This window comes from Orcinus orca, chromosome 19 (assembly GCF_937001465.1).
Source record: "Orcinus orca chromosome 19, mOrcOrc1.1, whole genome shotgun sequence".
Classification (NCBI taxonomy): Eukaryota; Metazoa; Chordata; class Mammalia; order Artiodactyla; family Delphinidae; genus Orcinus; species Orcinus orca.
This window is the reverse complement of record NC_064577.1, coordinates 2,956,524-2,980,578: the sequence shown is the minus strand read 5'-3', so window position 1 is coordinate 2,980,578 and position 24,055 is coordinate 2,956,524. Positions and strand designations below refer to the sequence as shown.

The 24,055-nt window shown below is 50.6% G+C and overlaps 1 protein-coding gene across 1 annotated transcript in view; it reads left to right on the top strand.

The window, feature by feature from the left end:
• RHBDL3 (rhomboid like 3) overlaps positions 1-22,731 on the top strand; it is a 46,730-nt gene extending 23,999 nt beyond the window's left edge. Inside the window, exons 6-9 of the mRNA XM_004267175.3 lie at positions 1,781-1,893; positions 7,403-7,503; positions 16,033-16,093; positions 19,034-22,731. Of these exons, the coding sequence (XP_004267223.1) occupies positions 1,781-1,893; positions 7,403-7,503; positions 16,033-16,093; positions 19,034-19,305 (547 nt within the window). The 3' untranslated portion in view covers positions 19,306-22,731. The remainder of the gene's footprint in view (positions 1-1,780; positions 1,894-7,402; positions 7,504-16,032; positions 16,094-19,033) is intronic.
• The last annotated feature ends 1,324 nt before the right edge of the window (positions 22,732-24,055 follow it).

Genomic DNA, 24,055 nt, shown 5'->3' with positions numbered 1-24,055 from the left:
AGAAAGCTTGTGCACAGCAACGGAGACCCAAGGCAGCCAAAAAATAAATAAATAAAGTAAATAAACTTATTTTAAAAAAAAGTGTATGGGAAAGGGAAAATAGAGAGAGGAAAATGCTAAAAAGCCAGCAGAGAGCTTTTTAGCATATACACAGCATGTGATGCTATGTACTTGCTGTAAGTGGGTTATAAATTTATTCTGAACCTCCTAGTGGCCAAAGCAAAGAGGGAAATGTGGTCCGCCACCAGGTTCATTGTCCATAAACCATGTGTGTGAGTGCCCCATAAGTGAAATAAAGGACAGATTTATTGAAAGGAGGTCTCGCAATATGGTGGCATGAGTCTTCTTGAGGAACTCTGGCAATACTTAAAGTTTCTGTTTGTAGAGCCGTGTGGCCTTTTTTGGGGACTGGAGTGCAATCAGTTCTCAGTGGTACCTCCTACCCCATGATAAGGACCAGGCGGCCACCCAGGTCCAAGTCCCTTGAAGAGCATGGTCTTGGCTGGAGACTGTTTTTACATAGTAGAAGCATGGAGTTGGGAAATCAGAGTCCCCAGACACCCGACCTCTGCGGTGTCTTCTACAGACTCTTCTAGAGAAGTGATGGAAAAGCCCTGTGGGTGCCTGTCCCCGGGACTGCCAATGGGGAGAGGATTATCCCGGCCCCCATGGCTCTTTCCTTGGCAGAAAGTCCCACAGTGGCCAAGAGGAAGCTCCACTGTGAGCCTCCCTTCCTGCTGAGCCGCTAAAGGGGGCACAAGAGCCACCCCCTAACTGGCTGCACGTGCTGGGAAGGGTGCTTTGGCGTGAGGAGACTTCTGGATGGCTGTTGATGGATGTCTCCACTCTGAGCCTGAGCAGATGGATGCCTTGCCTGCTGTGTCCCAGCTTCAGCTTCACAGGCTGAGGAGCAGGGGCGGGGAGGCCCTTTATGCTTCAGTCTCCTCGTGAGCCAAGATCTGGACACCACAGGGACTGGAGGATAACTTGGATATACTAAGCTCTAACAGATATCTTTCATGCTTGCACTTGTTTGGAAAACATCTTTCTCTTACAAATACAATAACGAGCCAGAGCGACTGAGTAGCCTGGATAATGGACCAGGTCCCGCACATCAGAGACCAGGGCCGTGGTCCCAGCCTGACCACTAACCAGCTGTGTGACTTTAAGTCACACAGCCTCAGCTTCTCTTGTGTCAACTGATGGAGTTGCTAAATCTTTTTTTTTTTTTTCCATCTTTATTGGAGTATAATTGCTTTACAATGGTGTGTTAGTTTCTGCTTTATAACAAAGTGAATCAGTTATACATATACATATGTTTCCATATCTCTTCCCTCTTGCGTCTCCCTCCCTCCCACCCTCCCTAGAGTTGCTGGATCTTGACCGTTGTTAGCCCCTCATTGGCAAGTGCAGACACTGCCAGTCACCCCCCAGCCCTGTACCTGTGTTCCTGTCCCAGCTGGCAGGGAGGGTAGAAGGAACACTCTAAAATGGTCTGTCTGCATTGTAATTCCTTCCCCTCCACCCCCTAGACTGTGAGCTCCTCAAAGGCAGCTATAGGGTCTTTTTTTTTTTTTTAATTTAATTTTGGCCATGCAGCGCAGCTTGTGGGATCACAGTTCCCCAACCAGGGATTGAACCCGGGCTACAGCAGTGAAAGCACTGAGTCCTAACCACTAGACCACCAGGTCTCCCAGCTATAGGGTCTTGTTCACTACTAGATCCCCAGCATCGTGGCATGCTAGATGAATGGATGAATGAATGTGATCTCTCTGTACAGGATAGAACACCTGGGACTCAACGTGGTGCTGCAGCTCCTGGTGGGGGTACCCCTGGAGATGGTGCACGGAGCAACCCGCATTGCGCTTGTGTATGTGGCCGGTGTCGTGGCAGGTAGGCAGGTGGGCCCCGTGTCCCCAGGGGTGAACCTCCCCAGGGCGGCTAGGAGACCCCATGAGGTCAAGCAAGCCCCAACTTCCGGAGGACCCTCACCATCCAGGCTCCTGACCACTAGGCTTGGCCCCCAGGCAAATCTCCCCACTTCCCTGGGGATACTGGAAAGGGAACTGCCACCCAGAGAGGGAGGCATGTGATGACAAAGGAGGGGAGAGCACAGGATTTGGAACAGGCAGACTGACCGGAGTTTCAGTCTTCACACTGCCGTGCTGCAGCTGTGTGAACTTGGGGACATGCCTTACCTTCTCTTGGCCCTGTTAAGCTTTAAGAGGGAACTGATGAGATCTGCCTGCCAGGCGTGAGGAGGGCGGAGTGAGGTGAAGGATGAAATAAACCGTGCACGGGAGGTGAGATCCCTGTGGGGACATCCAAGGAGTGGGTGGAGCCAGGTACCTCCCCTGGCCAGGCCAGCACCTGTACCCTAAGGGGGATCTTGCCTCTGCCCGGGCTGGCCCTTGATTGACCCACAGCTGGCCGGAGAGAGTCTGGCCTAGGAGGTAGTGGGCACTCGTGCCGGCTGGAGGAGTCTGGGGCCCTGGCTGGCTCAGCGCACATGGCAGGTGATGATAGTGATCATTGTGGGCTTGAGGGTAGTGGCCAGCCGCCTATCCCCCTCCCCAGTGGCAGGGGAGGTGCACTGGGATGAGGTGGGGAGAGCAGAGCAGATTTCTGCAGGAAAAGTCTGCACCAACTGGGCTTCTGAACAGAGGGATCTCCCTCGTGATGTTTCCACCTTTATCGCTGGCTTTTCTCTCTACAAGGTTTGCCGCCTCAGCTCTTCCCCCCTGACAGCTGTACCCAGGGGAGCTTTGTGTGTACGTTTAAGTAAGATCTTAATCCTTTCTGAGTGGCATTGAAGTTGTCATCAGGAGAGCAGGGCAGCGTCAGCTTTGTAAACAGTGGTCAGGCAGGGACCCTGGAAGTAAGTGGAATGACTTCAGGAATCAAAGAGGGAAGGGTCCCACCACACACCCCCATCCCATGAGAGGCTGGTCTGCTAGTTCGTGAACCCTCAGCCTGGGAGATTGGCCCAGCGCTGTCTCCTTCACTCCTGTGCTGAGGTTAAAAACTTGGCCACCTTGGACAGCACTCACACCAGCTTCTCCCAGAATCCAGCACCTTCTGCATCCTTGAAAAAAGGTCTGATGAACATCTCTGTGTGCCAGACTTACTTAGCCACTGACACACCCCTGAGTGTCGACATCTGGGGATTTAGAGCCACATTTTCCATGCCGACATACTCAGAGACCCAGATGGTTAATGGCGAGGAACGGGAAAGATGCTCGTAACACTTGCAGTTGGTAGTTAATTAGATGGGAGTGCCAGTAACCTAGAAGACAGACATAGATTCAAGATGACTCAGGCCTCGCCCAAACCAGATGACACCCAGCGGGAAGACAGTGCAGGTGTCACTTCCCAGTGATGCCAGTGCAGAAGGAGATGGTGTAAAGGCAGACGGGGGCTTTCCAACTAAACCTGAGGGTGTGGGGCTGTATTGCAAAGCAAATTACATGCGCTGTTCTATCTGAGTCATTGATTCAGAGCAGAGGGCATTCTGGTCACCGCATATCAAATCGCTGATCTCCAGGACTGAGTTGATTGACCTGCCTGTACCCCTTCCTCCCTCTCTGCTCTGTGTGCATCCCTCCTCAGAGAAGGGGTCCTGTTCAGACAGCCAGACCCTGACCGGATAGCCAATACTTATCAGGTGCCTGTCCTGTGCAGGCTGTTTTTAATCCCCACAACTCCATGAGGCGGGAACTGTTAACTCTCCATCTGTTACAGATACAGAAACCGAGACTTAGGGACGCTAAGTGACTTGCCTAAGAAGATACTTTCATAAGTGGTGGAGCTGGGCTCTAATCCAGGCTATCTGACCTCAAAGGCTGTGCTCTAACACTATCATAGTGTTACGAGAATTAAAAGGCAGGCCTTATCCTTTATGCACATAATTTGTCAGAAACCAAGGGAGGTCTTAATAGACATTGACCCCTGCTCTCTAATTCCTGTCCAATGAAAATATTCCAAATCCAAGGCCATCGCATTTTGTAACAATAATAACTAACCTCTGCTGAGCGTGTCTAGTAGTCCAGGTACGTGATAAATGGTTCACACGTATGTTATCTGCTCTTCTCATCACACCATTCCTATGAGGTAGGTGCTGACACCCCCATTTTATAGGCAGTTCAAAGAGGTAAAATGACTCTATTTGCACAGCCAAGACGCCCTAGAACTGGAGTGGAAACCCTTCCTCCGCCCGGTGCTTCTAGCCAATGCTTGAAGCCAACATGCATCTCACTTCTGGCTAATGATTACAGGGCTGAGTTTAAATACTTTAAGATCCAGTCTCTTCGCTGCTCTGCCCAGCTCTATGATAGATTATATAGATCAGAAGCGATGGATGCATCCCCAGAGCCTAGCACAGGGTTTGGTACATGGTAAGCAACAAATATTTGTAAGCTAAGTGAAAGAGTACATACATAAATAAAGTTGTACTGCTTAAAGGTAGATGTTCTGCCAATTTTTATTTGGATTTGTTTGGGGTTTTTTTAATGGCTAAGGGAGATGCTGGAGAACACCTGCTTTAAATTTTCCAGGCTAAAATTATCGCAGCTGTGCATTATGGCAAAGTCACCAATTCATCCCCGTGCTGGCATGGACCCAGGGTTTCGGGGGAAAATTCATAGCCCTGACTAGCACTGATCCTTTGGTTTGCTGCTGTGTACAGGTGTGGCGTGTCACTCCGGCTCGCCTTTCTCTCCCCGTCCTCTGCCCCCATGACCTCCAGGAGTTCACACTGGCCTTTATTGAACTGTGATCCATTCCGTTCATCGGGAATCCTGCCTGGCCCTGGCTTTCTGTCCTGGGATGACCTGTCTTACCTTATTGATATGCATACATACATTTATACTTGACCTCTCTTAGCCCCTATAGTCCAGGTCTAATCTGCAGTCACTTAAGGAAAGTCTTTCTTTTTTTTTTTTTTGTGGTACGCGGGCCTCTCACTGTTGTGGCCTCTCCCGTTGTGGAGCACAGGCTCCGGACGCGCAGGCTCAGCGGCCATGGCTCACGGGCCCAGCCGCTCCGCGGCATGTGGGATCTTCCCAGACCGGGGCACGAACCCGCGTCCCCTGCATCGGCAGGTGGACTCTCAACCACTGCACCACCAGGGAAGCCCAAGGAAAGTCTTTCTACCACAAATGGAGGGCAGGTGGATCCAGACTGTCACCTTCCAGATTCTAGAACCAGGATCCGAACCTCAGAACCTGGATCTTAGGCCAAGACTTGGATTATTGTATTTCTGATCTGGAAGGAACCCTTGAGATGCCCTCCAGTGGGTGGCAAACTTTACTCCCCAGGTCCCATCCCCATTCAGCCAGAGCAGCTCTCTGCACCATGGGGTAGGGGTGTGAGTCAGGTTTCTTTGAAAACAGTGTCTCACTGTTCAAAAGTTAGAAAGCCTTAGACTAACCTCATTTCACAGATGTGAAGAGTGAAGCCCAAAGAATTCAGGAGCTGTGCCCAGGGTCACACAAGTAACCAGTCACGCCCCCATCCCATAATCCTGCCACAATCCAGACTGACCTCTGGTCCTGGGGTCAGGACTCTCATCCATCCTTAGGGTGAGGGAAAGGTCACTGCACGGAAGCTGGACCCTGGGGGCTTCCCTGCCGCCTCCCTGTCCTGGTGGATCCCACCAGGGAGGCCGAGGGAGCAGAATCTGGCCCGGTTTGTGGGGACTCACGTGGAGGAGAGAGGCCAGCCCCGAGGAGGCTGGGGCTTCCTCTGTCCAGACGGTAATTAATGGGCAGCCAGCCCTGTGCAGCCCTGCAGTGCAGCCTTTGCGGCCAGCCCTGCCGCCAGGGAGGGTGAGAGCGTGGGAATCCTTTGTCATGCAGATCCTGCTGCCTGCCCGTTGGCCACCCTGGGATTTTTTTCTTTTTCTTTTTCCTGTTATATAGGGCTGACCCCATGGCTAGGCAGTTAAAAAAAAAAAAGAAAGTTATCTGACAATAGATCAATACCTAATTAAAGCCAGAGGGAAAGCATGAAAGGGGAGAAGAAAGATTTATGGTTGCCCTGGGAGGGGAGAAGGACTTGGGTGTCCTTAGTTCATGACGGTTTGTATTTTCCTGAGAGACGACATTCCCCTTGAGACTAAGAATCTGTTGTGGGGATCTCTTCCTCCAAGGATCTCAGTGAGACAAGAAGCCTTGAGAGTGGTCTGGGGGTGACGGCAAGCCAGGGAGAAGGCACATGACGTTGCAGGGGCCTCTCCATGCCCAGGGTGTCGGGCACTCTGGTTCCCGGCCCGGGCCTTGCCTCCTGCTAAGTAGTGAACCCTCCACCCCTGTAGGGCCTGCAGAATTTGGCCTTCTGCCTGTCCCTCTTCTCTCCACCCAGGCAGCAGCTAATTGGCTCCTGAGCCTGCGGGCATTTTCCAGTGGTGATTTCCGCACACTCACCCAGGCCAGCCACCTCTCATCCTCTGAGCCCTGGGTTCTAACTCCCAGTTATTTTTAGTCTCCTGTGTCCTTCCCTGAAAGCCAAAGCATTGATCACACTTAAATGAGACCAGAACAACACATTTCCCATCTTCTTCTCTGCCCAGCTTCCCTCCCAGGATGAAAGTTTATCATCCCCCAGACCAAGAGTCTCTACCATTCCTTTCCCCCAGAGGGTATGACATCATCTTTCTCTCTTCCCCGGGACTTCTCAAGGACGTTTTTCCTCCAGAGAAGCCCCGCTCTGGAGATCCTGTTGGCCTGTTGTCATTTCACTTGGTTGGAGGTGATGCTAGGCAGGTTTTTGGATGCTGTTGAGGAGAGCGAGGGTAGAGGGTGGAGGTTGACCTCTGACCCATTTTGGGGAGTGGCTGCTAGAGAGGCCGAGAGCACACATGTGTCAGGCAGACCTGGACTCATATCCTGGCTCCAGCCCTTCCTACCAGGTGACTCTGGGCTCAGCCTCATCTCTGCAGTGAGGCTACTAGTGCCTGCCTCAGAGGGTGGGCTTGAGGGTCAAAGGGAAGGATGTCTGTAAAATGCTTGGCCGGTGTCTGACACACAGTGCCCCATAAGCGGTGGCTGTTTCTGCAAGAACTACTGCTACTATTTTTGTCGTTGCTCAGAACCCTGAGATAGCACAAGGGGAGGCTGGATTGCCAGGCAAGATGATCTGGGTGGCAGAGTTCTACGTTGGGCAAGTCACTTCTCTCCTTGAGACCTTGCTTCCCAGCTGTAAAAGGAGAAGTTTGAACCAAATGGTTCTTTCAGCCATAAATGAATCTTCTAGGAAGCTCCGAGGTGACATGCGATCAAGGGAGGAAGAGAGCGAGCCTCTTGCTCTGGGGTCTCAGCCCCGAGGCTGCAGCATCCGAGGGCCTGGGACTGGGGTGGGGAGCCGACTCCAGCATCCTTGAGTTCTCCATCTCTCTCTGTACCAGGGTCCTTGGCGGTGTCTGTGGCCGACATGACCGCACCAGTGGTGGGCTCCTCTGGAGGGGTGTATGCGCTTGTCTCTGCCCATCTGGCCAACATCGTGATGGTGAGCACCCCCTGTCCCAGCAGCCCTCTCTTGGCCTCCCCTCTGCTGTCACTGGGCCTGGCATTAATCTGTTGGAGCTGGGTTTTAGATCCTCCTTCACGCTCCAGCCCGGGCTTGGCAAGCACCAGGTGGCCTTGGCCAGTAGCTGAGTTTAAGGACACTCCTCGCCCTCTGCCGGGATACTTCCAGTGGGACCCTTCCATATATGATTCATATTTTCTCCAGCCATGGCTTTGCCCATCTTCCTATTCTAACTGTTTGCTACTCAGTGACTTTAAAAAGTTTAAATCCTTGACCACTAGCATGCGTTGTAATTGTAACTTGTTGTTTGTCATTGGCTGTTAAAAGTAAGGGGATCTTAGGGACTTCCCTGGTGGTGCAGTAGTTAAGAATCCGCCTGCCAATGCAGGGGACACGGGTTTGAGCCCGGGTCCGGGAAGATCCCACATGCCTCAGAGCAACTAAGCCCGTGTGCCACAACTACTGAGCCTGCGCTCTAGAGCCCGTGAGCCACAACTACTGAGCCTGCATGCCACAACTACTGAAGCCCGTGCGCCGAGAGCCCATGCTCCACAACAAGAGAAGCCACAGCAATGAGAAGCCCGCGCACCGCAACGAAGAGTAACCCCCACTCACCACAACTAGAGAAAGCCCGCTTGCAGCAACAAAGACCCAACGCAGCCAAAAATTTAAAAAAAAAGTAAAGGGATCTTAGAGATGATCTCATCAAAAGTCCCAAACAGGAAAGAAGGCTCTGAGAGGTTAAGTGATTTGTCCAAAGCCACAATCAAATCTGTGGCAAAATGGGGACTTGAACCCACATCTCCTGGCAGTCATTCTAGTGTCGCTCTCCTCCACCAGCCCTTCAAAGCGACTGGACGCCGTCATTCCATTTCTCATGCTCTTCCTTGCCTTTTCCCGAAAAGCAATCTAGTGTAACTCGCTAAGAGCAGGAGCTGTTATTCCTCCTAGATCTGAATCCCAGCTACCCACTTCCTAAAGAGTGACCTTGGACAAATGACTTTACTGCTTTGTGCCTCAGTGTCTACATCTGTGAAATGGGATGAGATGGGATCAATGACATAAAGTGAAAATAGCCACTCAGTATAAGTGTGAACTTAATTCCTGACTCCCCACAGAAGAGGCCGGGGTAGACTCAGAATAGAGACAGGATCTTCAAGGCAAGCAATTGGAAGCCACCTGGTAGTCTCAGAGGAGGTCAAGACGGCTTCCTTGTTTTAGAAGCAGTCTGAAGTTTGGAGGCTGAAAGAGGAGTCACTGGCAGTGCTTGGCTCACCCTGTCTGATGCCCCCACTTGCCCAGGAGCCTCCAGGCAGAGCCCAGATCTTACTCATCTTTTCCCCAGTGCCTGGAATAGGGCTGGACACGTGGCAGAGGGTGCCCACTAAATTGGGGGGAAGGAGGGAGAGAAGGGCCGGAGGGAGGGCAGGAGGGACTGTCAGGAAAGGAGTAGCTTCTCTTTGGGGTCTTCTTGCTCTCACCTCTCTCCTCCATCACTGTCGTCACCCACGTGGCAGATGTGTGAATGCTCAGCGACAGCAGTTTATGGAGGTCTTGGAAACACGAGTCTTAACCACTGGACCTCCAGGGAAGTCCCACCCCCATTTCTTCATTATTATGGCCACTGTCACCTAGCCCGCTCCTCAGCACCGTCCCCTTTCTTTGCACCAAAGTCCCCTTTGTACACTGAGAGAGAGAGAGAGCTACAGCAGGGGCGGGTGGGTGTGTGACAGTATGTTTACACACGGCGTGCTTGGCTTGGTCCGCTAAACACCTGGGAGCCCAGGGCCGCCTCACATGGCTCTTTAAATGGGTCATTCTGTATCAGTGCCACAGCTTTCCCCAGATACAGCTTTTCCTCTGAATTCTGCTTCTGCCACTCCCCCCTCCCCCTGCCCCAATTCCTTTCTGCAGGGGGAGGAAAGGCCACCCTCCCCTTCCCCTTCCCCCCAAGGTGCATCTGTGTATGAAGGGGATGAGCCAGCACAACTAAGAAAGAAGAGGCAAACAGGACTTCATAACGATGACCTTTTCCACCCCTTCCCACCGCCTGGGAAGCAGCCCCGATGCCCCAGAAGTTCCTGTGGTGAGGGCAGACCACCTCTAGGACCCGGACCGAGGGCTGGGGCATGGGGTTGAGGAGGGGGGTGTGAGAGCAGTTTTCTTCCAGTTTATGTTTCTTTCTGCAAGTAGCCTGTGGCTGTGCAGATGAGCTGTCCCACCCAAGAGCCCAGCGGTCTTACAGAAGGACGTGGCTTTCCCTGACCAACGGGGAGCTTTGGGGTCCCCTGGAGTGTGACATAAGGTAGCCTTTCCCTTAGAAAGTTGTGTGGTGCTTATTGGACAGTGAAAAACACTCACTTCGTCCTTAGGTCAGTTTCCTTTCATCAAGAGGCTGCCTTTACCCAAGCTAGCTCAGTGCCCAGCAATTCAGAGACACATTAGGACACACCATGTGAAATTGTCATTTCTGTGGGTCAGAAGCATTGAAGCATCGGCAATTTCATGTGGTTCAGCCTAATAGATAGACTATCGATTTGTTTTTTCCCAGAATGTTAGCAAATGTATGGGGAGAGTTTTTTTTTTTAAATTTTTATTTTATATTGGAGTATAGTTGATTTACAGTGTTGTATTAGTTTCAGGAGTACAGCAGGGACTTCCCTGGCTGTCCAGTGGTTAAGACTCTGCACTTCCACTGCAGGGGCCAGGGGTTCGATCCCTGCTCGGGAAACGAAGATCCCACATTCCACTTGGCCAAAACAAAAAAAAGAGTATATAGCAAAGTGACTTAGTTATACATATACATATATCTATTCTTTTTCAGTTTCTTTTCCCATATAGGTTATTACAAAATATTGAGTAGAGTTCCCTGTGCTATACAGTAGGTCCTTGTTCATTATCTATTTTATATATAGTAGTGTGTATATGTTTAGACTATTGATTTTTTTTTTTTTTTTTTTTTGCGGTACACTGGCCTCTCACTGCCGCGACCTCCCCCACTGTGGAGCACAGGCTCCGGACGCGCAGGCTCAGCGGCCATGGCCCATGGGCCCAGCCGCTCTGCGGCAGGTGGGATCTTCCCAGACCGGGGCACGAACCCGCGTCCCCTGCATCGGCAGGCGGACTCTCAGCCACTGTGCCACCAGGGAAGCCCTAGACTATTGATTCTTAATTCCAAAATGAAGACTTGTCTGTGTGTCCCAATAAAGCACCTCATCAGAACAAAAAGGAAAAAGAACATGCACTTGACATCCAGGAAATCTGGATTTGAGGACTGGTATCACCATTTTGATAGCTGTGAGTCCCTTAGCTTCTCAGGGACTCTGTTCTGTCATCTATAATCCCTTCTTCACAAGGTAGTTGTGAGAAAGACATGAAAAAATTGGATGTGAAAATGTTTTTCATGTGACAAATCACCAGACAGCTGGGAGACCCTGTATGTATATGTGTGTATTTATATATATATATATATATATATTTTTTTTTTTGGCGGTATGCGGGCCTCTCACTGTTGTGGCCTCTCCCGTTGCGGAGCACAGGCTCCGGACGCGCAGGCTTAGTGGCCATGGTTCACGGGCCCAGCCATTCTCCGGCATGTGGGATCTTCCCGGACCGGGGCACGAACCCGTGTCCCCTGCATCGGCAGGTGCACTCTCAACCACTGCACCACCAGGGGAAGCCCTATATATTTTTATACATATAATTCTTTATCTTTATAAATTCCACCTGATATCTGTACAGAGAATAATCTGAAAATGTGTCCTTTATGCTTCAGATACATAACAGAAAAATGTTGAACACTTCTGTTCTCAGGACTCTGTTTAAGTGAGAGATTCTGCCTTAAATTAAAGTATGTCTTATTTTTCATAAAAGACACTCTGAGTTTCAAAACGCTTGTTTACATCAAGGGAATAAATCTAAAAAATATTTCAGCAAATGGTCTGGATGGCATTAAAGACCTGTAATCAAGACTTCTTATTTTAAATTCTAGCAGTATAAAGGCACACATAATTGAATAATTTATTAATTGCGTTTTGCTGGGGCCCATAGGACAGAGTTTCATTTTTATTTATTTTTAATTTTTAAAAATTTATTTATTTATTTTATGATTTATTTTTGGCTGCATTGGGTCTTTGTTGCTGCGCGTGGGCTTTCTCTAGTTGCGGCGAGCGGGGGCTACTCTTCGTTGTGGTGCGCAGGCTTCTCATTGTGGTGGCTTCTCTTGTTGTGGAGCATGGGCTCTAGGCTCGTGGGCTTCAGTAGTTGCAGCACACGGGCTCAGTAGTTGTGGCTCACAGACTCTAAAGTGCAGGCTCAGTAGTTGTAGCGCGCGGGCTTAGTTGTTCCGTGGCATGTGGGATCTTCCCAGACCAGGGCTCAAACCCGTGTCCCCTGCATTGGCAGGCGGATTCTTAACCACTGCGCCACCAGGGTAGCCCTCGTTTTTAAATATACAAGATATTTTCTTTAACTTTGCCCCATATGATAGATGTTTTTCTAAAACATTTGAGATCTAAATTTTTGCAAATGGAACCATACTGTCAAAGCACAAGGAAAGGTTGTTGTCGAAAAGTCACAGAAGATTTCTGTTATAAGGTTCATTTTATTAAGTAAAAATCCTTCTGTAGGATTTTTACTTAATAAAATGTAATTTTATCTGTGTCGTGCTTTCTTTTTTATCTGTGTCACGCTTTCCTTGTTTCCTGTGTTGGGTTTTCTTGAAGTGATTTGACAAGAAATTGTTTCCACTGGGGTTATGTAAAGCCGTCTGGGAACAGAACCTCTCCTGGGTTTCAGCCTCTGAGCTCTTGACTGACTGGGTGAGCAAGATGCCTAGGGGACTGGTTACTGCCTTGTTTGTCGTTGGTGAGTTACCGTCTCACCCTGTGAGGCTCTGGTAGAGAATGAAATTAAAGGACCTGAAAAAAGTTTATATTCCCCAGGGGCCTGTAGGCTTTTCAACATTTATAGCAGCAGCAGCACTGGCTCTGTGTGAGATTTTTTTCCTTCTCTCCTGTTGTTTCACTGTGCTTATTTTATTGGAGGGAATAATGGGGAGGAGGGGGGGAGATGAGGCAGCTGGTGGAAAGGAGTGACTTTCTAGTTTAACCCCTCAGCTGCTGGGAGGCTGCTCATTTACTGATGTTTGCTCAGCTCTGGGGGCAGCCAGCATGGACAGACAGAATGTGACCCTGCCTTGGAAGTGTGGGCGGACAGAGCCCTGGACTGGGAACCCTGTCAAGCTCGACATTAACTCACTGTGACCTTGCACTTGCCCTCCTGGACCCTCAAGTGCAGATCAGAGTGGGATGACTAGATCAGCTTGGCAAACTTCAGAGCCTTCCAGGGCTCGGCAGGTATGGTAGATGAAGCTGGTCCTGGGAGCCATGTTGCAAAACTGGAGCTCCCCGGCCTCCTCCAAGGTCATTGAGAGTCTGAAGCTTCTTTTAAAAAAATTTTTTTTATTTTTATACAATTTTTAAAGGTTACTTTCCATTTACAGTTATAACAAAATATCGGCTATATTATACAATACATCCTTGAGCCTGTCTTACCCCCTAATAGTTTGTACCTTCCACTCCCCCATCCCTATATTCCCCCCCCCCAACTGGTAACCACTCATTTGTCCTCTGTGTTATATTCACTAGTTTGTTGAATTTTTTTTAGATTCCACATGTAGGTGATATCGTACAGTATTTGTCTTTCTCTGTCTGACTTAGCAGAGATTCTGAAGTTTTGAAGCCGCTCTGCAGGGCAAACTCACCATCTTTGCCCCAGGTCCAGATCCTATCAGGCACTTAGATGACTCTTACCACGTGCCAGACAGTGTTCTTCTTTACACATATTAATTCATTTCACCTTCGCAACAAACCATGAGGTGGGTAATGAGTTAGGTACTGTTGTTATCTCAGATGTACAAATGAGGACACTAGAAAAAAGGAATTCTGAGCCCCCACACCAGTGGTCTTGCCAGACCCAAAATGCAGACAGTGCTTTTTTAGACAGATCCCAGATAGGGCCCAGAGGGACCTGGACCTCAGCTGAAGGAGAGAGCGGCCAATACATTCTAGACTTAACTCTGCCCGATACTGTCACTCAGAACACAGTGAAAGAGACTTCAGGTAAAATATTCAGAGAGTTGTTTTTTGTTTTTGTTTTGTTTTTGCGGTACACGGGCCTCTCACTGTTGTGGCCTCTCCCGTTGCGGAGCACAGGCTCCGGACGCGCAGGCTCAGCGGCCATGGCTCACGGGCCCAGCCGCTCCGCGGCACGTGGGATCTTCCCGGACCGGGACACGAACCCGCGTCCCCTGCATCGGCAGGCGGACTCTCAACCACTGCGCCACCAGGGAAGCCCCTTCAGAGGGTTTTTATGAGGAAAAAAGTGTTCCATATCCATAGGAATCGCCATCTGTCCACAGAACTCTTTCTATTTTGCAAAACAAAAACTCTGTACCCATTTAACCACTTCCATTCCTCCCTCCCCCCGCTCCTGGAAACCCCTATTCTACTTTCTGTCTCCATGAATTTGACTACCTCTGTAGTCTGTACCTCGTACAAGTGGAATCAAACACTATTTGTCTTTTTGTGAGTGGCTTATTTCACTTAGCGTAATGTCTTCAAGTTTCATTCAAGTTGTAGCGTGTGTCTTAATTTCCTTCCTTTTGAAGGCTGAGTACTATTCCATTGTGTGGATACACCACCTTCTGTTTCTATATTCATCCATCCATGGACACTTGGCTGGCTTCCACTTTTTTGGCTGTTGTGAATAACACTGCTGTGAACACGGGTGTCACATTTAAGGGAGAATGACAACCCATGGGTGGACCTCACAGGGAGACAAAGCCTGCCTGGACAATAGCAGGAAGAACTTTTCAGTGAGTGGAGCCCCTTCACGGGGCTGCTTCAGGAGGTGGTGAGTTCCCGGTCACAGGGGCTGGAGGGCCATTTTGTCAGCTTCTTGGCAGGGGTGTCCCTTTGGGTGGAGATGGCCCATCAGGTGACTCCCAAGGACCCTCCCATCCTTGGGCTTCATCTTGGAGAGGAGCTGAGGGGCCACCGACCTTCGGCCAAATGAGCTAGCTTGGGTTAGGTGGCCAGATCCGGTGGAGGGCACCAACTCCCGTTTTATTGCCTGTCTCCCAGCAAGGGTCCCCTGGGGGCAGATGCCAGCAGGTGATAGTGTTGTCCTGCCGTCTGCTCCTTTAGCACAGAACATGTCAGCAAGCAGAGATTCGACTCCCCCACCTAAAGAGGGGCCGTGTGTCACTCACCTCGCCTTTTGTGAGGTTCAGGTCATTGAGGAATAATAGGGAATAACAGGGAGGCAAAGGGCAAGAAGCCGAATGTGGCAGGATTTCTCTGTCTTTTGACAGCTTCCCGGCATCCTGCTTGGTCCAGTGAAGCTTCCATAGACATTATTGTACATGCCAGTGTTCAGGGCCTCTGTCAAGTTTCACGCATGGGTTCCCCAATGTCAAAGGAGTTCAAGACGTGCCCCTGAGCTGGGCCTGGGCCAGGCAGCAGAAGCAGGGGAGGTGGGTGGGAGGGAACAGAAGCCCTCGCTGTCCCCACTTGCCTCCTACCCTTGGACTGATGTGTTCCAGGAAGATTCCAGGCTCGTTTCTGCTTCTGGGTAAATGTAATCGAGCTTTGAAAGCGCTGCAGGAGTGCCCCTCAAATGAGCCCTGTGGCGCAGTCTTTTGTAAATTGAACAGTCCTTTTGTAAAGTGAGTAATTGTACTCTGATTATCTGCTTTGGAGGTTCAGAGTTTCAGAGCTTCTCAGGGGAAAGAGGGATTTGTCTGAAGGCCATCTGGCCCACCCCTTTTCCAATGCCTGATTCTCCTGAGCATCCCCTCTGAGTGATGCGAAGCCCCCACTGAACCCCTCGATGATGGGAAACTCACCATCCCATGGATCACTTCATCTTTGTTTGGACAGCTCAGCTTATTAGAAATAAAAGCTTATCCTGAGCTTAAAAAAAAAATCTCTGAAGTTTTCATCCATTGAGTCTTCCGCTTACAGGTTACACTGAATATGCCCTTTCCTGCGTTGACTCGCTTCATACTTGACGGCAATGAACTTGACCCCTGAGTCGTCTCCTCATTCGCTCCTCAGATGGAGGATTTTGAGTTCTTTTATCATCCTGATGGCTCTGCTTTAACTTGGCTTGCTTTGCTGTCCTGCATCCCCTTGCAACCGTGGGACCCAGCAGTTGAGGCAACCGTCAAGACATCTGTGTGAGGGAAACAAGGACTGTCATCTCCCAGGATCTAGATTCTCTTCCTCTGTTCGTGCAGCTTGAGAGCTTTTATGACACTAATAAACTTACCATTGCCTGAAATCTCAAAGCCATGCTGGTGTGATCTGGGACAAAACCACAACCGGCTCATTCAGGATTTAATGAAGATGATTTTTTTAAATGTCAGATTTTCCTAAGCGGGTTACCTCTGCAGAGGAGTGGTCTGATCTGGAACTAATGGAACTCTCTCTCCTTTTTCCCTAGAACTGGTCAGGCATGAAGTGTCAATTCAAGCTGCTTCGGATGGCTGTGGCCTTGATCTGTAGTAAGTTCTGATGGGGCAGGCTGGGGGAGGGGAGCCCTGTACTGGGCCTGGGGGATGTAGAGACGGCACAGTCCCTGCCCTTCTGGGACTTGTGGTCAAAAAGAAAAGGGAGACGTGTCCACAATGTGCAACACAGTGGGGATGTTACGAGAGGGTCTGGCATACGATGCTGCTACCTAACCTTTCTTCAACTTTTCACTGATGTATAATCTGCAAACGGGAAAGGGCATGCAGGATTAGTGTCCAGCTCAATGGTCAGATCAAGAAGAATAACCTTTTTTGGCTTTTATTTCAAAAAAAATTCTGGTTTTAGTATTTTTATTTAAAAAAAATGTTTTTCCTTCCAGCTTTATTGAGATATAATTGACATACAGCCCTGTGTAAGTTTCAGGTGTACAGCATGATGATTTGACTTACATACATCATGAAATGATTAGTACAGTCAGTTTAGCGAACATCCGTCATCTCATACAGATAAAGAATTAAAGAAATGGAAAAAAATATTTTTTCCTTGTGAGAAAAATCACTTCTTAACCTTTTGGGTCATGGAGTTGATCCTTTGAGATCTCCTTGGAAGCTCAGGATTCCTTTCCAGAAAAGTGCCGGTATGCACGCGCATGCACACACACACACACACATACACACACTCTAAAACTCGCAGTTCAGCAGGTTCACAAACTGTAGCTAATCCATGAACCCCCGTGAGCAGGTGCCATGGGGGCCTTAGTTGGGAGAAGTCAGTCTACCTGCATTTTGAGTGTGAAAGACAGGCAGGTGTTTGCCAGATAGACAGGATGCAAGAGGACACTTCAGGTGCAGCAGGAACAAAGACACGGGTGGGTGAAGGGTCATGGCTGGCAAGTCAGTTAACAAAACTGCCCCAGGAGGTTCAGGACTGTGTGTGATTATGTAAGAGGTCATTGGAGTCAGATCATGGAGGGATTTAAATGCAAAGAGAAAAATTGGGCTTCATTTTGAATGTACTGGGAGGCCACTGGAGGCCTTTAAACAAGAGAGATACTGACAGTTTTGAGTTTGCAGTCACTCATCAGGCTGCAGGATGAAGAGGATGTTGACTGAGGGGGATGAGACCAGAGGCCAAGAGGCTCATTGTGAGATGGGAAAAGATGAGTCTGAACAGAGGAGAGAAGAGGGACACACAGACTCTCATTCAGTCCCCAGAACATGGCTATGAAGAGTGGGTTATTGTCAGGCTTAATTTACAGGCTCAGAGCGTGAAGTTCCTTGCCTGGGGTCACCCGCCCTAGAGGTGGTAGAGCCAGTGTTCAGAGCCAGCCTGTGTCATCTCTGATGCCCCACACTTTAGCCAGGCTGGGCAGGAGCTCCTGGACTGTCTGTGCCTGGGTCAGCTACCTGCTGTGTGGGGAGGAGGAAGACTGAGCCAGAACAAAGGAGCAGGGGCCTGGGTGGGCTCCACTTAAATCCACTTTTACATCCCTTGTACCCCTGGCGTTCGGGGCCCTCTGGTCTCCGTTTCCTGGATGGGGTTGGAGGATCTCTAATCCCAGAGAGGAACTTCCAGCCCTAAAACTCACAGAATCTTTGAGCCGGGGCCATGGTGGGCCGTGGGGGGGCAGTGGGCTGGGAGCAGTTGGGGAGCATAGCCTCCAGTTTGCTCAAACTGAGTTTGTCTGTTTGCAAGGAAAGGAACAGAATGATGTCTTGCTGTTTAGAAGAATCCAACTCCAAGCAGCATAAAAACTGAAATGTGGTTTTGGAGCTGGAACCAATGCCATTCAAACCTCGTTTGCGGACCGCAGGGCCTGTGAAGCAAAGGCAGGAAGATGCCCCAGGGCCTGGGGAGGCGTGTGGGAGGGCACTGTGGGCGTCCCTCGCCGCTCCTTTTCCGCCATCTATTGGCCACCCCTGGAGTTGCAGGGTCCAGGCCAGGAGGCTGGGCAATTCCCCTGAGGAAGGATCATCCCTCGAGGTGCTGGCATCTCTGGGACGGTTAGTGTGGAGAGAGGTGCCCTGGTTAATTAACTGGTAACGAATAAGTAGAAAATTCCCCTCAAAGGCTTTAGTCTGTCAAATGGGGATAAGAATCCCCACACTTGGTGTTTTTTGGGTGGTAGGTAATGAAATGGCACCATTTCCCAGCACTTATCCTTTCAAGAGAGTACATCCCCATTGGACTGGCCAACCCAAGAAGTTCGTAAAAGAACGATGGATTGGAGAGCGGGATGGGGGCGTTTTAGAATCCGTTAAGGTTAAATGCCAGCACTTTGTTGGGATTGTTTATTTCCATTCCTTCTTTGCCCTTCTTTCCCTTCATCCCTTCCTTCCAACCACAAAAGCACTGGTGCTGAGGGTTCTTTAAGGGTCTTGAAGTAGTACATGAAGACACTTTATAAAATGTAAAGGGCTAGCACGTATTGAGGTTGTTATTAATGTCCCGGCCGTGCAGCCTGGTACCTAGAGGCTGAGACTTTATACAGATGGGGAAACTGAACCTGCAGGACTCACACCTGCAGGGGTGCAAGGGCCTTTGGGCTTCTGCACAGAGCTGTCCCCTCTCCCTGGAACGCTCTTCTTAGGGTCTTCTCTTGATATTCAGATGTCAGTCCTTTAGGAAGATCTGTCCTGATTCCCCAAACTAAAGAATCCCCCTCCTTAAATGTGGCCTTGATTTTAACGCACCTATTTTTTTCCCCATAGAATTTCTTTTACTGAAATTATCTTACATACGTAACTATATGCTGGTCCATCTCCAGACCCTGTAAGCTCTAGGAGGACAGAGGTTTGTGTGTTATCTTCACGATTATATTTCCAGTGCACAGAGCAAACAGTGCTTGGCCTGATGGGTAGTGAATGCATTAGTGGGTGGACGCCTGGATGAATGGATGGACTGCAAGGCTTCCTGCTCAGCCCCCGCCCCGTGGCCCTCCTGTGACTTCTCTGTGCTTCCTCCCCTTGCAGTGAGTATGGAGTTTGGGCGGGCCGTGTGGCTGCGATTCCACCCATCAGCCTATCCCCCGTGCCCTCACCCGAGCTTCGTGGCGCACTTGGGTGGCGTGGCTGTAGGCATCACCCTGGGCGTGGTGATCCTGAGGAACTACGAGCAGAGGCTGCAGGACCAGTCGCTGTGGTGGATTTTTGTGGCCATGTACGCCGTCTTTGTGCTGTTCGCTGTCTTCTGGAACATCTTTGCCTACACCCTGCTGGACTTAAAGCTGCCGCCGCCCCCCTAAGGGCCTGGAGGACCTTGGTCGGGGAGGGGAGGGAGAAGCAGTCGGGCAAGGAGCAGCCGTGTTCTTTTTCTCATCACCAGCTCAGTGAGGCCAGGGAGGCGAGGACAAGAGACGCTGGGCCGCTGTAATATTTGTGTTCCGATTTGAACAGAGTGGAGGCATTTTTCTGAAAGGCACCTGTTGGAGGGTTTGGATGTGGCTTCTGTAGTTTTTCTAGATTGTTCTGAAAACCTCGGGCCAGGGTGAAGGCCTGGGGTGAGATGAGAGTGGCCGTCCCCTCGGGCTGGGCGTGTCCCATGTGTACAGGGGTCCCCTCCCTTGTCATAGACTGGGCACCAGCCTTCTCACTTATCGCCACCCTGAGACACCTAAGCGCGTAAGGAGGGCCTGAGTCTGTAGTAGCCAGGCAGGCCCTTGTCCAGCCCAGAGGTCACTGTGGGCCAGGAAGTGTTCCCTCCATAGCTGTTGGGTCTGGAGCTCTAGAGTGGAAGGGAGCCTGGTGGTGGAGGACATGTCGACTTTGGTCTGGGGGGCCCAGGGTGCCCTCCCATGCATGTCAGTGGGTGCTGGGATGTGGCCTCTAGTGCCTGGGGTGGGCAGAGGAGGCCGATTCTGTAACTCCAGGCCCCACCTTTGCCCTGCAGGTACCAGCGAGAGGAACCCAAGTGGGAGGGAATAAACTTTGTGCCAAGTTCCCCCGCGAGGAAGGGTATCAACTTTGGGTGTCTCCTGGGTGCTGACATCTCACACCAGTGCCCCAGCATCTGTACCCTTATGTTCAGGGCCTTTTCCTCCCCTTCCACTGCCCTGACGCCCCAATGTGCCTGTCCTTTGTTTATAGAGCCAGTGTTCTGATAACGTGTGTGCATGCGTGAGTGTGTGTGTGTGTGCGCGTGTGTGTGTGTGTGTGTGTGTGGTCTGGTGGGCGGATGCACGTGGGATGGGAAAGACAAAGTGAGGCCAGTTGGAGGCAGCAGAGGAGGCTGTGAGGGGCAGAGGGGGATGGGGCGGGAGTTTGCATGAGAGGAAGGAGGGTGCTGAGAGATGGGAAAAAGCTTGCCCCCTTCTTTCTTGCTTTCCTCAGAGAGGCTACTGGGCTTTCTTGCCTTTCTCAGAGAGGCTCCCGGGAGCCTCTCTGAGAATCACTGACCGTGGGAGACTTGCCGTGGTGGAGGGAGACCTCGGGCCTTTCCAGGGACCCTTAGGATGCTCAGGTTTTCCTCGCCTTTGCCAAGTTCTGCTCCAATTCCCATCTAGAATAGAGTCCCTATCTGAAAAGGTTCTGTTGTATCTCCCTTAGGAGCCCTGGGGGCGCAGGAGAGGCTGGAGCAGGAATGTTGAGGCCAAGTGCCCTTTTGAGTTGAGGGCACAGGAGGCTACATAAAAGGAACTCAATTCAGATGGAAAACTACTCCTGGAGAAGAACTGTAGGGTGCTTGGGTGAGTGTCAGAGGTGAGGGCAGCCGTAGACTCAGATGCTCAGAGCTGGGAGGGAATACGGAGATGATCAAATCCATCCCCCCACCCATTACACAAGTGGCAAAACAAGGCTGAGGCAACGACCCCTGATAGAAGCTTGTGCCCACCCTGAGGGGAGGGTGTGGGGAGGATGGCGTTTGACAAACTACGCCATTCCCTTTATACCGCTCTGGGAACTCAGAGCCACCGACAGCCCAGGAGGCTGCGTTCTCGTGCAGGAATGGGGCAGCCACATGCCTGTCAGAGCCCTTAAATATACCAAGGTCCAGAGTCAGCCAGGCCAAGCATTTGGGGGTCTTGGGCCACGTAAATGGTCAGGGTCTTCCTAGCCAGGGACACCCCCAAGCCATGCCAAGCCCTTCCCTGGCTTTGCCCAACAATAGATGGTTCTGGTGCCCGCGTCTGGCTCCCGAGGTCCTGCTGCACTTGTGCCAACGCTGTGCTGAGGACTGCCAGCCCCAGGGTGGGGGATGAGCCTGGGTGTGGTTGAGCTGTGCCAGTCTGTGCCCTGCCAGCCACTCTCTGCCCTCCTGAGAGACAGGTGTAGCTGGAAGAGTCTGCTTCTTAGGAGACTCTGAGCTGGAATGGGGGCCAAGAGGCTCGGGTGAGGATGGGGGGGGGGGCCTCAGCCCTGGGCTGCTGCCACTGCTAACCCTGAGTGGCGCTGTCCTTTCCTGGAGGTACAGAAGCTGCTGGTGCCCTGCTGCAAGGCAGGGGCTTCCCCTCCAGACCCTGGCATGTGAGAGCTCTGGGATGTGGGTGGAGGGGGCAGAGAGGGGCCTTCTTGTTTGTCTGGTGCGGCCTGGAGAGGGGCAAGAAGACTGTGAACCAGAAGAGTCTAGAAAGCCCTCAGAGAAGTACCCAGTTCCTTCAGAGTTTCAGATGGAAGCCTGTTACCGAGACGGACTGCCTGAGGCGGAGGTCCTGTCTCCCATCCGGTTAAGTCTGCCCTGCAAGGTCTGGGATGCGCTGAGGGAGCCTCCTCCACACCTCAGGCCTCCAGCCCCAGCTGCTCCCTGTCCAAAAACAGCCCTGAAGTTCTTTGCTGTGCTTAACGCCCACCTGCACCACCTCTCCCAACCATCGCTCCAAGCAAGACTGCCCAGTGATGACGGCAGTCACTCCACACCACTCAGGTCTCCAACCCAGGGCCGGGAGACAGCTGTCCGGTAAGAAGGCTTTACTTTTGGAGTCTGGCTTTTTCCCCCCCGGCAAGTCCCTCTGTTCCCGAGCTCCCAGCACCTGCCAGCAGCACGTCCCCGTCGTCCTCCGTCCTCCGTCCTCCCTCCTCTAGTATGGCCACCTGGCCAGGGTGCTGGGAAGCAGAGGGTGGAGTGAATCTTCAGGCTGTGGAGGACAGTTGCCTTTCATCCGCAGGCTCCAGAGATTGAAAGCTGAGGTTCCCCAAACAGCAGCCCTAGACTCACTCCCTCCCTCCCTAAACGCAAGAGGAATCACGGAAACTGGGGAAAGGAAAACAAACCTTCAGAGGAGAAATTTCGTTTTAATGACACCATTCATCATTGATTTTTTAATTAGTAAAACTCCCTAATGAGACGCTTTTGACAGCTAATGGGATTCTCAACTTCCATGAGAATCATTCTTGCCCAGAGGATTAGGGGAGTTGCTGCTCGCCAAGCCTGGATCTTCTTTCCCCAGTGTCCAATTTAGTTTGCAAATAATGATGATTCCCGGGTGCAGTGGAAACCCTTTCCTGACATCATTCATGTTGCTCCCAGTGCTGGCTGGAAAGCTCTGAAACTCCTCTGCCTTAAAAAACTGCCCAACACTGATCTTCCTCTGCCCAGGACTTGAGTAAGTGGAAACAAAAAACACAAGCTGCAATGTTTGTTTCTAAATATTTTTATATTGTGTATATTCTGTATATTTTTGTTGTAACATATTATTTGAGCACAGATTCCATTAAAGATTTTTTTTTTTCTTTAAGCCATTGGTTATTCAAGAAGTGACCTGAAGGGCTGGCATTGGACTCTATTTCATCTCAGTTTGGGTTAGGGAGGGAGAGAGTGTGGACAGCAGTGGGGGTGGGTCTACGATGTATGCGGTACAGATGGGGCATCCGTGCTCGGTGCTGGTGTTTCCTGCTCGGTGGTTCTTTTTTTTTTTTAATATAAATTTATTTATTTGTTTATTTATTTTGGCTGCATTGGGTCTTTGTTGCTGCGCGCGGGCTTTCTCTAGTTGTGGCGAGCGGGAGCTACTCTTCGTTGTGGTGCGCGGGCTTCTCATTGTCGTGGCTTCTCTTGTTGCGGAGCACGGGCTCTGGGCGCCAGGGCTTCAGTAGTTGTGGCACGTGAGCTCAGTAGTTGTGGCTCACGGGCTTAGTTGCCCCGCGGCGTGTGGGATCCTCCCGGGCCAGGGCTCGAACACGCATCTCCTGCATTGACAGGTGGACTCTTAACCACTGCGCCACCAGGGAAGCCCAGCTTGGTGGTTCTTAACGTTTCTTGAATTACTGAGTTCTTTTGACTGGTTGATGAAAACACGATTTCTCTGCCCATAAAAATGCACAGATAGACAATTTTGTGTACGATTTGGGGGGAAAGGGCTGTGAATAAGGAAACTCATCCATAGTTTCAGGTCAAGAACCTCTGTGCCAGCTGTCCTGGTGGGTGCCCTGCCTTCCCCTTCCACTCTTACACGGTACCCCAATGAGAGCTTAATATTTTGACTATTATTATTGGAGGAATTGTCTTCAAAATATCCTAGGTACTTCCTTTTTTACCCCAATGACCTAGTCTTTAGGTCTTTCTAGAGGCTGTCAGTACCCTGATCTTGAGAAGCGATTAGGAATGTTCTCAGGTAAAAGGGCATGGACAGTTCACATACAGAAGGGGAAGATAAGCGGAGCATTAAGCGTTAAGGTAGAGTCTGGTGCTTGGTAAGTTTAACAATCGAGTGGGCTTTGAATGGATGAAACCTGAGAAGGTGATCCGTTCTCACCAGTTTTTCTAAGCTGATGGCAGTGTATGTAGTTTTGCCATTCATAACTTTCGCTGGAGGATTAAACTACCCTGTTAAATTCACTGTGGGAGTCGTTTCCCTTAAACGTTTTCACGTCAGTTTCCTGTGTATCATTTACAAATATTTTTAAATGCTTTCTGGAATGGCAGAAGTCACCCCAGAACAAACTTGAGAGCAGGGTTCAGCCTAAAGGTCCAGGAACCCACTTCTGTCTGGAGTGTGGAGAACTGACTCTCCTAGAAGGAAAGTCTGGACCCTGTCAGCAGCCGTGTTCCCAGGACTCAGT